This window comes from Cyprinus carpio, chromosome B22, assembly GCF_018340385.1.
Source record: "Cyprinus carpio isolate SPL01 chromosome B22, ASM1834038v1, whole genome shotgun sequence".
Taxonomy (NCBI): Eukaryota; Metazoa; Chordata; class Actinopteri; order Cypriniformes; family Cyprinidae; genus Cyprinus; species Cyprinus carpio.
Window position 1 is genome coordinate 25,469,237 of NC_056618.1, and position 12,824 is coordinate 25,482,060.

The 12,824-nt window shown below is 40.2% G+C and overlaps 1 protein-coding gene across 8 annotated transcripts in view; it reads left to right on the forward strand.

The window, feature by feature from the left end:
- The first annotated feature begins 2,438 nt into the window (after positions 1–2,438).
- Positions 2,439–12,824, forward strand: part of tle2a (TLE family member 2, transcriptional corepressor a) — a 31,546-nt gene continuing 21,160 nt past the window's right edge. For 7 of the 8 annotated variants that reach the window (XM_042748566.1, XM_042748570.1, XM_042748567.1 and 4 more), the window contains exons 1-2: positions 3,071–3,581; positions 9,395–9,555. In XM_042748566.1, the coding sequence (XP_042604500.1) occupies positions 3,558–3,581; positions 9,395–9,555 (185 nt within the window). In that variant the 5' untranslated portion in view covers positions 3,071–3,557. Of the gene's footprint in view, positions 2,697–3,070; positions 3,582–9,394; positions 9,556–12,824 lie in introns of those variants that run through there. The other variant, XM_042748573.1, reaches the window with a different exon arrangement.

Genomic DNA, 12,824 nt, shown 5'->3' on the forward strand with positions numbered 1-12,824 from the left:
AATTTTCAGCAAATAATGACTTGCATTTGGTGTATTCATTGCATGGCTTCAGAAGACTTTGAAGAATATATGTAGGCTATATATATATATATATATTACTCATTACTTATATTTTTACATATTACATCATATTCATATAGTATATATATATATTATATCTATATATATATATATATATAATGATAAAAAAAATATATTAAGTCATAAATATTTATATTTAATACACTTTGATATAAATGATTAAGATATATATATTTTTTAAATAACGATTAAGATGTTTGCACATACATATATATATATAAATCTAACATCAAATAATGATTAAGATATATATATTTTTTAAATAACGATTAAGATGTTTGCACATACATATATATATATATAATATATATATATATATTTTAAATTGATGGTTACACCACATGACATTTTTAGAGCCATTAAATTTAAGATAATTTTAAATTGATGGTTACACCACATGACATTTTTAGAGCCATTAAATTTAAAGTTTTATTAAAAATGTTATGCATTTTTCAGAAGCATACAAATCCAACAGGGCACATTTTTAAGAACTTGGCATGTGTTTTAAAAGTTGATTTTTTTTTAAAGAATTTTCCTTGTTTATTGTAGACACTGATGATGGATTTGTGATGAACTATCTCTTTAAATACTCACCCTTCTGCCAGCTCTGAATGCTAAAAGCATATTTTCCTAGTAACGAAGCAAGTAACAAGTTGGTCTTTTCTGTTCAGCTTTCAGAATGCTCATATCGGTGTTGGTGCAGTATTGTGTGGGCTGCATGTGAAAGTGAATTACAGGGGAAAACCATTGATCAAGTTTGTTACTTGCAAGGGACGACCGTGGAATAAATAATGCCAAACATTGTAGGGGATAAAAATGTCTTTTGTTCAGTTTTCTTGGCTCCATCGGAAAGCTCCTCTCGTCTGACCTGAAAAATAGAGATATTGACCATTGCTTGTAAAACTTGTGTGAATTCCGAGCTTTAAAATGCTCTTTTTCCACTCTGAAAACACACACACATCAAACAACATATATCAGACGCCCTACACCATGATTCTAATATGTGACTCGTTTATGACTGTTTCCAATACATATGGACCGCAGAGGCCAGGAGACCTGCTCTGTGTATTAAAATTCATGGGAAAAAATGGCAATAATGACCCTCCACCTCCATTCCCCATACATCCTCTAAATCTGTACCTCTCTTTTAAGCAGATCCCTCTACACTCCTCCTTCCCTCTATTTCCTCTCCTCCTCCGCATCCCTTCTTTCTGTTTTTCTTTAGCCACACTGCTGCCATGTAGTGATTTCTACAGTGGGAAAATTGCTTTATCAATATCTGCCTCTCTAATTATGAGCCCAGCTAAAGGGGTCACGCCACTGGAATACTAATAAATGTCTCCTGCGTTTTTGCACACCAAAAGAGAATTTACGTATTATATTATTTATGTCATGGCGGTGCTTGAGAATCACTGTCGTTCATACTGTTTTGTCAAAAAAAGCAAATTTCAACAATTTATCCAAGATATTCCTCAGCGATAATGCCTTTGTAAGCTTATTAAGCTGTATTCCCTGACCCAGAGCAACACACACACACACACACACACACACACACACAAGAGAGATTTGATTTAGGTCATACACTGGTTCCTATTGGCCCCCAGAGCACGTTATTTTTATAGCAAAAACAGTGTATCATGTGTCTTCGAGATCAAAGATCAAAAATTTAATGCCGGACTGACTATCTTAGGAATCTTTAAAATCAAGATATTTCATAAACAGATGGGGAGACTGGTGGCCTAAACAAACAGTGATTTACATAGAAAATAGCCCCCCGTTTTAAACCACTAGCCGTGAGATTTCAATGTAGTCGCCCTGAAACAATGCAAAGCGAATTAAAGTATTAAAAAAGAGAGGAGAGAGAAAAAAATACTTTACATGACAAAAGGAATTTGAATTCAAATGTCTCCAGCGCGCGCACCGAAAGAGTTAATCGGTTTTCTTGGTCGCTCTGAGCGCCTGACTGACGTTTGGGGTTCTGTAATTGTGACGCGCACCAATCAGCGAGCGGTCAGCGCTCCCCACGTGGGGCGCTCTCGGCGCTGATTGGCTAAAGCAGACAGCGTTGATTGTGGCTGGGTCAAACCCCACGTGGAGATTTCATTCAATCATTGTACAGTTAGCTGCACCCTTATTTTTCAATCGAAGTCCTGTGCATAAAATTAGACAATGTGAAGAGAACGTGTGAATAGAGACAGAGACGGGGTGCTATATTTAAACTACACCACAAAATATAACTTTTTTAAACATTTTGTGCAGAGGAGATTTTATTAGACCTATTAATTTTGACCATTATTAGCTAAAACTATTTTTGAAATCTTGGACTATTTTACACTTGACGTCAATGAATTGTTAATATTTGAATCCATTTTTTAAAACCTGTGCGTATCTGTGCAGAGTTCATCAAAAATAATTAAAGTCTCATTATAAAGTTGAAATATTGACATAAGTAGTTTGTAACTTTTTTTTTCTTCAAGAGTCAGGTAGCCATTTTGTTGTCATGTGACAAGACGTGACATGTGTAAAGGCCATAAAATAAGGGGTAACCACAAAGCATCTAAATTTCAATATTATTTCCTACAAAACGTGATTAGGCTGTGTATACACCATGTAAGGTAGGCTAATGCTTTTCCTTGAGAGCAGCCTAACACAACTGAGCATTTTTGAAGTCATTAAATGAGAATATTTGTAGAAAATAATGTTTTTCAAAAATGTATGAAACAAACACAGAGACCACATTTCTAATGACTTGCCACGAACTCATTTATAAACGATTTCTCCTCATGTAAATCATCCCAACTCTTCCACATACCCACACTGAACAACATGTACATAAACAAATACTGTGCTTAACATAACCATACAACTCCTTGATTCCTGTTACCACAACCAAAACCCCTTACCCTTAAATGAGTGTAACTTGAGAATTTAACTCTTTGCTTCTGGTTACCACAAGCCAAACCCCTTACCCTTTTTTTTTTTTTTTTAGCACAGGGGGGCATGCGTTTCTCTTGAAGAAAACAACTCGCATGTCCCATTGAAAAACAGCTGAGGATACGAAAGGAAGGAGCGGATGAGGAAGGAGAGAGAAGCAGACAAAAGAAGCTGCCTGCAGCTGCGTTGAGTGTCGCGTCTCGGGAGCACGATAGCTGGCCATCCACTTGGTTTCTTTATTATTTCCATCAGTAAAGCACATCAAGGGAGGGGGAGCTCTGAAGGCCGAACGCGTGCATTCTGATATTTGGAGGTGCGTCGTAGTGAGGGACTCGACACCGGACTGGGCGCATCTTATATCGCTCGATAAAGCAGAACAAAGGGAGTCTTGAGCGAGGAATGCGCGAGCCGAGCCTGGCGCCGCCGAAACAGGGCCAAATGTGCTTCTGAGACCCACAGAAAGGCGCAGACTCTTCTGAAACAACATTTAAGGCAACACCGAAACAGAACACCCTCAAACCGCAACAGACCCGTTATTCACCATGTTTCCCCAGAATCGACCTCAGGTAAGTTACCATACTACTCCGCGAAATGACCGTCTGCTTGATGCGCAATGCGCTTTTGTATGTTTCACACATAGGCTAAAACAAAGTCTGTTTGTACCCTTTGTTTCATTATTTAGGTTAAACGTTCACATGGATTGCGAAACTGTAGTTGGCCGAGTATTAGCTACTCATCAAGGCATGATTAGATCAAATCGAGCCACACTAAAATGTTCTTTCAAATTAGGCTATTCGAGGTAATCATTGCTATCAATTTAATCAATATGCTTAAATGATACTAACTCACTTCCCCTTTATGTTATTGTTGTTGTACCCCATTTCAGCTGGTAGGCAGGTCACTGTATTTCTGGTGTTTTGACTACTGATGCACTTAAAGTTTCAAGAGTGCCACACTTTTTTTCCCCCACCTTTCATACATTTAAGTTTTGTTAATTAATCTTTTACACTTGTATTTTCTTTGCTTTATGCTCTAAGTTAATTTTTTCTCCTCATATGCTATTTTTTGTTGTTGTTGTTTTTATCATAAGGCATGTAACATCTCTTTAAAAAATTTTAGTTGGGATTTTAGTATTAGTGATATTTTAGCCGATATATCTGCCACTGTTTGTATAATTTGAGGTTAATCGGCCGATAATTGCATTGCTTGGTCGATTAATATATGCGTTAGATCTCCCTTGCGTCAGAATAGTTCAAATGTCCTGTCAATATATATAGTGCACAATGTGTTATATAGCAAATATTGGGGAAATTATGTTTGGTTTAGTGTATGTCTCAATTGCTGTAATTAAAATGTATATGTGCCTGCTTGTATCACAGATATATCGGGCATGATTTTGGTCACCCAGCTCTCTAATTATCGTATTGGCTGTTGAAAAACCCATATTGGTCAACTGCTATTTAATAAATGTCAGTTACCATTGAACACACTGGGCTGATTGAATCAAGCTATGTGTTAAAATTCTTCCTGAGGTTTCCCTACAGTCACCATACACCCTCCCCCCAGCACCCCCCAACCTTCCCTAAGAATGCTTTGACATTCATTTCCTAAGGGATGGAAATTAGATTCCATTGGGGTGTGCACTTTCGTGATCTTAAGGAGATGCACGGAACATAGGTGAAGTATTTAGGTTTTCCACCCCTTTTAGATGTTGTTCTGCAGTGACCAGGATGATCGTTTCTTTTCTTATTTGTCTTTATAATGAGTGATTGGTCCAACCTGTTTTTCCAGGGCACACAGCTACTTCTGAATACGGTTTCTTTCCACTCACCTTGAACAGCCTGAAACATGAAGAGGTGGTTGGGATGTGATACAGCTATGTTTTGTCATCTTAATAAGTAAAGAGATCTTCTTGAGCCCAAATCATAGTTTTAAGTTTTTAGAGATAACCTGTAAGTATCTGTATTAAAAATAATCTGAAGAGAGATTAACTATGGCACAGATATTTAATTTAGTCAATTATGAGTGAGTATATCTTGATGAAATTGGAATAAGATTGTATGCGTTAAATAAAGAGACAGAAACAAACAAATCACCAACCAACCCATTAACAAGCCTAATAAAAAGGTTAATACATCCAAAAATTATCATCTTGTTTAAAACAAGCAATTTAATCCAAAACCTTGTTGTTTGATATAGGGATGGCTTCAGTCAAAAATCTCTTTTCATTTTTAACCCTCTTAACCAAGACAATAATTTTCATGCTAATTAGTCCATCAGTTTGTTTGCTTTCAAAGTGCTTTTAACACTGAATGGGAGAGTAAGTGGTTGCTGTACACAATTTATACTTTAGGCTAATAGAGAGAGTCATATCTATATTTCATGGGGTTAAACAAGGTTTTTGCATTCAGATAAAAGAGATTTATATTGCTTTTTGAGTAATGCAAACAAAAAACTGGATTGTTTACATATGAGAATTCAAATTTCATAAGCAGCTACTACTACTTTTCATTATTACATTGAATATCACTATCAAGTGGTAAATCTTAATTGCCAGGTTGAGACAGTTGGCAGTTCCCACAAATTGCCTACTGACACCTGCTGATTGGTCCTAATTCTGGCTTCTGGAGGGATCTGCTCCAGCTAAGACGTCTCCCGCAGAGGAGCACCACTATCCTTCCTATGTAATGTATTTCTCAGTATTCCTCATTGATGCTGTTCCCATTTCCTCCAGCCTTCTGTATCCAGAGGAATCCAAGTGAAATCAGGACATGGCCCATTCTGGCCATGGTACTTGCCTTGGCACCTTCAGCCAAGTCACCCTCAGTTTGCAAAAGTCATTGGGAGTAAGCACGGAATTCCTTGAAACCGAAAGAACAAACAGGCTGCGGGTTACCTCATAAAGGAAGCACCTAGAGCAATTACCACAGCTGACAAGCCAACGTCGCAGTGCCACTAATGTATCCTGACAGCGGGGAAATTTGAATAACGAGCTTGCGGAGAGGGTAGAGAAAAGATGTGTGATGTTAATGAAACAGGTGCCTGGCACCATTCTACACCCCACATCTCCTCCCCCGTCTAAATAAGGGATTATATGGGCATTCCTTAAAGCTCCATGCTGCCGTAGAGTACAGAATAAATGAAACAAGGCCGCGCCTAGGTCAGATTCCCAGGGAGGTTCTTTAAAATGCAAATGCCTGCTGGTTGTTGACACTGTAGTCGAAAGATTTCATAAAAAATGCCTGAACTTCAAACGTTGCTGCAGAAAGCATCGCCTGGTTCCTTGGATTTGTGTGTACACCTAAAAAGAGGTTCTTCTTCAAATGGTTCAGAGATACAGAAGGTCCATTCCAATTATTTTTAGCCTCAGTCCTCTCCACCCCGTTTTCTAGGGTGGATGTTTATGTGAAAGCTTCATTTTTTTTTTAAGGGAAAACATTATATAATTAGCGGGCTTGCTGGTTCTCAGAGGCTTTCATTCGGTGAGGCTCCCATGAAAAGACACCTAAAGAGAATATACAACTGTTTTTAAAGAATGGTTATAATTTAAACAATGATCTCAGTGAAGAGTTAGAAAGTTTGTATAATACCTAAACTCTGCCAATAAAAAATTCAATCGTAATGTAAACATCAAGCGTTTTTTCAGCCAATAGACTAAGTGATTTGTGTTTGAAAGCAGAAACGCCTTTATTAAAGGTTAGGCCACCGTGTTGACAGGTTTTGGGATGTCGGTCATCATGGCCGGCCGCAGCATTTCACAGGCTGTGTAGCAATTCTCAGATACAGGCCATGTGGGAATCTTGTAGGCCCCTCAGCCAGACCTCTGACAGAAAGAAAGAAGCTGTGGTTTGGACAGCTCAGTGGACAGTGGCGCAGTAGTGTTTAGCAGCTGCTTCTTCGTTTAGTGTCTTTGTAAGTGGGTGGGCATGGGGATTTGGGAGATCATTATGGTTTGATGCAACAAAACCTGTAATTAGAGGAGAAGAAATGAATGAAGAGAGTGTAATGTGCGCACATACAAAAACATTGGGCAGGTGCTCGATCATATGAAATGCACCTTTTGCCTGACGAAGACCTTAGGGTCGGAACGTCGTGATTTTAATACATTTTTGAGTTGCATAGTGTGCCGATCATTGCATACACACTCAGAAAAGAAATGAAAACATTGCATGCACACTCACACTTTCCAAGACGTATTGTGAGTGTGGTAAAGAAATGGACTTTGACATACCTATAATCTATATACTGGGCTTTTCATAGTATCTAGACAGCTCAAGCTATAATTTCCAGCAGACTGCATCTTTATCCTCCTGACCCGTTCCTAACCAAGGGTCATGTGAGAACTTGTTTGCGATTCTTCACTCGTCCAAAAAGGAGAGAATTTTGCCATGACTGTCATTACTGCCTGGCATGATATAAGATTTAATCAGTTCAGTCAACTTGAGTTTTCAGAGTTTTGCCATAATTCAGATTACTATGTCAGTGACTCTCGCTAAAACAAGAGTGGCTTACAATGCCCTGCCAGGTCCATGCCAGGTTAAACCCTTGGTGTGAAACTGTCAAGGTCAATTGGATCCATTTATTGTGACAACCATCAAGGAAACTTGCACAGAGGATTTACAAGCCGATTTAGCCTGAGAGGCAGGTTATAAGAGCATTGAATCAAAATGGCTGTCATATTGAGACTGGACACATAGAAAGAACCACAATAACGGCCTCTGAGAGGTGGAGACACTCTGTGGTTTCGGAAACTTGAATGTCTAATTAATGAACATTTAGTCTCCAAGAAGCTCCATGCAACTCGCTCTTTGGTCTCAGCCTTTCAGCAAAGGCCTGCTCTCTTTGTCAATCCTTTTTTCTTTCTTCCGGAAGTCTCTTAGCACCTGTACGCAAAATTCAATAAAAAGAGGTGAATATCAGAGTGAGAGGCTGGGTGGGGTAGAGAGAGAGGAGATAAAGAGGAAGAAGGGAATAGAGCCAAGTGTCATTCCCCCTTCCTCCCGCCTCCCCCTGTCAAATGGCCTTCCTCTTCTTGTTCTCCAGACTCTTTTCTTTGGCCCATGAGTAGTAATTGTAGTGTGTGTGTGCTCCCTGCTAGGCCAGAGCTGTGAGAGCCTGGGGATATGGACGGCAGATTGAAATGCAGGGCTGGAGAGAGGAGCTCGTTAGAATCCCTAACAATGCACCGTGTCTCCCATGCGCTGAAGGCCAAGAGGCTCCATTCTTCCTGTGTAGTTCGGTCCAACCCCCCCCCCAGACTTCCCCCAGTACTCCAAGCCTGGTGACCCCTTTTCACCCACAGACACTCTCCACCCCCTGTTTGATATTTGTAGCTACATCTGTCCCCATCCCTCCAAGACAAGCTTTAAGCTTAAACTGTCCATGCACTGTGTTTTCATTTTCTCAGTAATTCTTGGCTAGGTCAAGGCCTTTACAGTGTTAATGCAGGTCACACATGCTCATAACACCCTGTGACACTTTGCCAACGGTTAGCCTCTCAAGTGTTTGGCAGTAAATGCGACTACCATCAAAACCAAATGCTCCATGCTAATTGAAGTAATGGGGCTTTATGCACTTTCACATTTGATCAATCATGTCCCTTTTGGCAATTTTCCCCTTCTTTTAGCTCATTAGAAGAAGAGATTCCCGTGAGAAGTGCAAGAACCCCTGTGAGGTGCAGTCATGACATGAGCTCGAGGACCTTCGTCAGCAGAAGGGCTTGAAGACAGATAGACGGATGGACAGGCCCTACTGTACAGCACATAGGCTTTTGTCTGCCTGTCTGTCTGCATTACCCTGAGGCCAAGCTCCTAATTGCTGGAGCTGGCGCAATTCATTTAGCTTGGAGGGGTCCCACCCTGATAGGGTCCTCTTTCTTGCGTCGTCTTCTAATCCATGCTTCATTTTAAACAAATGTCTTAATTCTAACAGCAAGCATGGTCCCCACCCCAGTCCCCCATCCTCAGCACACCCACAACAACCAATGTCATATAGACATGTAGTCTGTAATGCTTTATCCCTTTACAATGGAGCCTATGTCATGGAACAACCCCAACCCCCACCCTCTCTCATTCTTTCATTGCTTTCTCTCTCATTCTGGGGAGCTTGTCTTTCATCAGTGTCCTTCATTTCTGCCATGTGCCTCAGCACTTTCTATCATGGTCACAGACCTCTGTGCAATGAGTTCCTCAAATCATTTTTGCACTGAATGAGTCTGGTTTTTGAAGAATACATAATTCACTGTTTTAAACCGAGTTTCATTATAAGTGTTGAAATGATTAACGGATCCAGGTCCATGTATTAGGCCCGACAGTTGCCAGAAATTTTCATCCATTTAAAAAAAATTCAGATGCTAACTCTCCTTTATTTTCCCACATAGGCACCTTTGCAACCACCCCCCGGGTCCTCTGCTTCAGCTGCAGCAGCAGCAGCTGCGGCCGCTGCAGCATCGGGGTCAACCCAACCTCTGAAACTCACTTACTCAGAGACCCTGGACCGCATAAAGGAGGAATTCCAGTTCCTGCAGACACAGTATCACAGGTACAACCCCCTTTCTTATATATATATATATATATATATATATATATATATATATATATATATATATATATATATAAGTATATATATATATATATATATATATATATATTACGCTAAGCTCTAAGATGTCTAATGTCAGTATTATCGAGAATCATTATTCCCAAGCCTGTGATTTAGTCAACCCATGGGAGGGTGTCTTTGCAGAATTCCTGATGCAGTGCGATTGTTGGGCTATAAAAAAAGGGGTTAGGGTTTTCAGGTTGCTTTCTTGTGGTAGCTAGTTTTGTGCTTTCCCAAAGATGTATGTGAGCTCTAACCAGCCTTACCAAGATGACTGACTTCACCCCCAACAGCTAGCCATCTATCTGATCAACCTTCCACAACATGGGTGTCTAGTTCTGCACTTGGAGGGCCATTTTTTTGCAGAGTTTAGTTTTAACAGTTGTTAAATGCACCTGAACTGGTCTTCTTAGAAACTTCCAAGGAGGTTATTGCAAAAAGGATCGGACACCTCTATTCAACACTGGCTGGAATTTCTAACAAGTAGGGCATAGAATTTTGTTAGTATTCAACAGAAATCCCTTACAGTAGCTTCGGAATGGGAAAGACCTACCACTTTCTCATAACACACACATGCACCTTTGATTCTGTGGGTTTGTCTTTGATGTGTACTCTGAGGCTGAGGAATGTGGCCAGACCAGGCATGACCTGCGTGTGATTTCTGGTAGGGGCTGGCATCCTTTCCGATACGGTAGTCCATGTCCCTTCTGCACACTCGTACACCCCTCCTTATTACTGGCAAGCCTTCACATGGCTATAGCTTTGATTTCTCATGCCAGCTTTGACAAATCCACTCAGTCCCCACATTCCTATCGTTAGGGCTTCTGTTCCCGCCTTCAGAGTTCAGTCAGATAAGCCCAAAAATCCTCTGTACAAACAGAGTTCAGCCCCGCTGATGGATGCTGGTTTTACACTTATATCTGCCTGGATAGCTATGGTTGAATTTGTTCAAAATCTTTCCCAGAAGCCAACAGCGAAGCAGTTACTTTATGCATCCTTCTAAATTAATTTATAGATAGTACGGCCCTCAATTGGTCTCCCAGTCAGTTTTTAAGAGTTGTCCATCTGCTCTTTCTTTTTGCAGTTAGCTGTTGTTCAGATATCTAATGAATCTAGCTTAAGCCTGATGCGGAGGAACAAACACCTGCACTTTTATCTTATTGTTATCGGATTAGAGCAGGGGTCAATTCTCTTGTTGGGTGTTTATTATTACAGCATTACATACATAAACATAAGTTTAATACTTTACTCAGACCTAATAAACTGCATTTGCATATAGTAAAATAATGTATAATCCAATTAGCACAGTATGCAAATACTTCATGCAAGTTATGCTTGTTAATCAATATGAATTTTCAATGAGATTTTGGTCTGAATTAAATGAAAAATGTGTATTACTTCCATTCTTTTCCATTATATTTTCCCATCTAGAGTGACAAAACAAAGAGCAGAAGTTGTGCATTAGGTGTGCAATTGATGCTTTTGTTTCATTCTCATGCTGCCACAGAGAATGATGGGAAATGTAGATTATATGTGCAAGCCCGACGCCTCATAATTTGGCTAAAACAGTGGAATTTTCTGGCAAGTCTTATTGCCGTCTTTCATCAGTGGTGCACAAACGGTCTGAATACTACAGCGTAGAGTCAAGATTGACAAGTATTATGATCAATACCACTTAGCTTCTGCCATGAAGTTCTAATTGATGTGCCCCCCAACTCAGCTTATGGGCTCGAAGAAAATCCAGTTTCCTCAATCATAATTATTATAGCCAGTATGGCTAATGTATGCTTATCCGGTAAATACCATCTTTCCAACATAACAAAGCATCATTATAATTTGAATGTCAAACACTGTGAGTTCAAGTCAATGGGTGATTTTACAGTTTGACTTAAATTTCTTGATTGCACTGTAATTAGCCCCCGAAGGGCACTTCGTGAGGGATCACAATGTGAACTCTGAAATCGCAGACCTCCTTAGGTCAGGCAACAAGATTAGCAGAGGCCTTCCCATGGTGTTCAGATGCGGCATTTCCCATAATAATTCTCCTGCCACGGAGCTGGTCCCACTCCAGATAGAATGTGGCAAGCACACACGGGACACGCCAGAAAGGCACAGACAGCTCTTGGCTATATGTGGCATGGCTTAAATTTTAATTTTAGTTCTCGTAATTTGTGTCTGGAGGCTGATTGGTGTTGGATTAAAGGACAGGAAAGAGTCAGAGCTAAAGAGATTTGACAAGATGAGCTGGGGAGAGGCGTGTTTGTGTGTGGGTGCTGGTCTATGTGAGAAACACACTTAGGCCGAGGTCAAGTTACAGCGCAAGGTCCGGCAGGAAATGTGAACTGGGCAGGAACTGCATAACAAAGAAAGCTGCTCCATACGGTGCTACATGCTGTGTTGCTTGCAGAACTGCAAATGTTTTGCGTATGTCTCTGCGTGTTCATGATCACGTGTTTAGGTTTGGGTGTTTTTTGTGTAGAAGGCCTCTAATCAGCAGACAGGAGAGCTTTAGACCGGAGGTTCCCATTACAGTAGTTCTTGCTTTGCCCAACCCTTTTCTGAACACACAAGCTCGCACACACACCAGCTCACCTACCTTGCTAATGTGTCCTCTGGGTTTGCAATGGCTCAGACATAAAGACAGCCAACCCACAGACAGTCACCGCACACAAACAGCATTGCTCTGATACCCATGATACCTTCTTTGTGCCCAGACAGAGTGGACTTTTTAGTGGATTCTAATCAATTCTATGATTCATTTTTTAGTTCAGCTCTGCTTTACACAACACAACTTTATTTGCCCGGCATTCCCCCATCAAGCGAGTGTGTATTTAAGCGCATGTGTTTGTGGTGGGTGGTTTGGTTCGCAATTGCGCTTTAATGTCGGTGTGTCTGACAAGAGTTTTTCTTCAGAGATTTTTCTGTATACTTAGATTGACAGTGCTGTTTTAGTTTCATTCATGTGGAATAACGTGGGCATTGGCCTTGTTTTATGGCATTATGGTTTACCACCTTAGCGTATGGCTAGGAAAACTTGTGCGTGCATGTGTGATTGTTCAGGTAGCTAGCTATAAACATGCTAACAATTACATGCCAAGTTGATTAACAGTTCAGCAGTTTTGGACCTTAGTCAGTATTTAATTTCTGACAGGAATGAAGATTGTGAAAAAGACGAACAGTGGGTTAAGTGGATTGTAGGGCTGCACGAT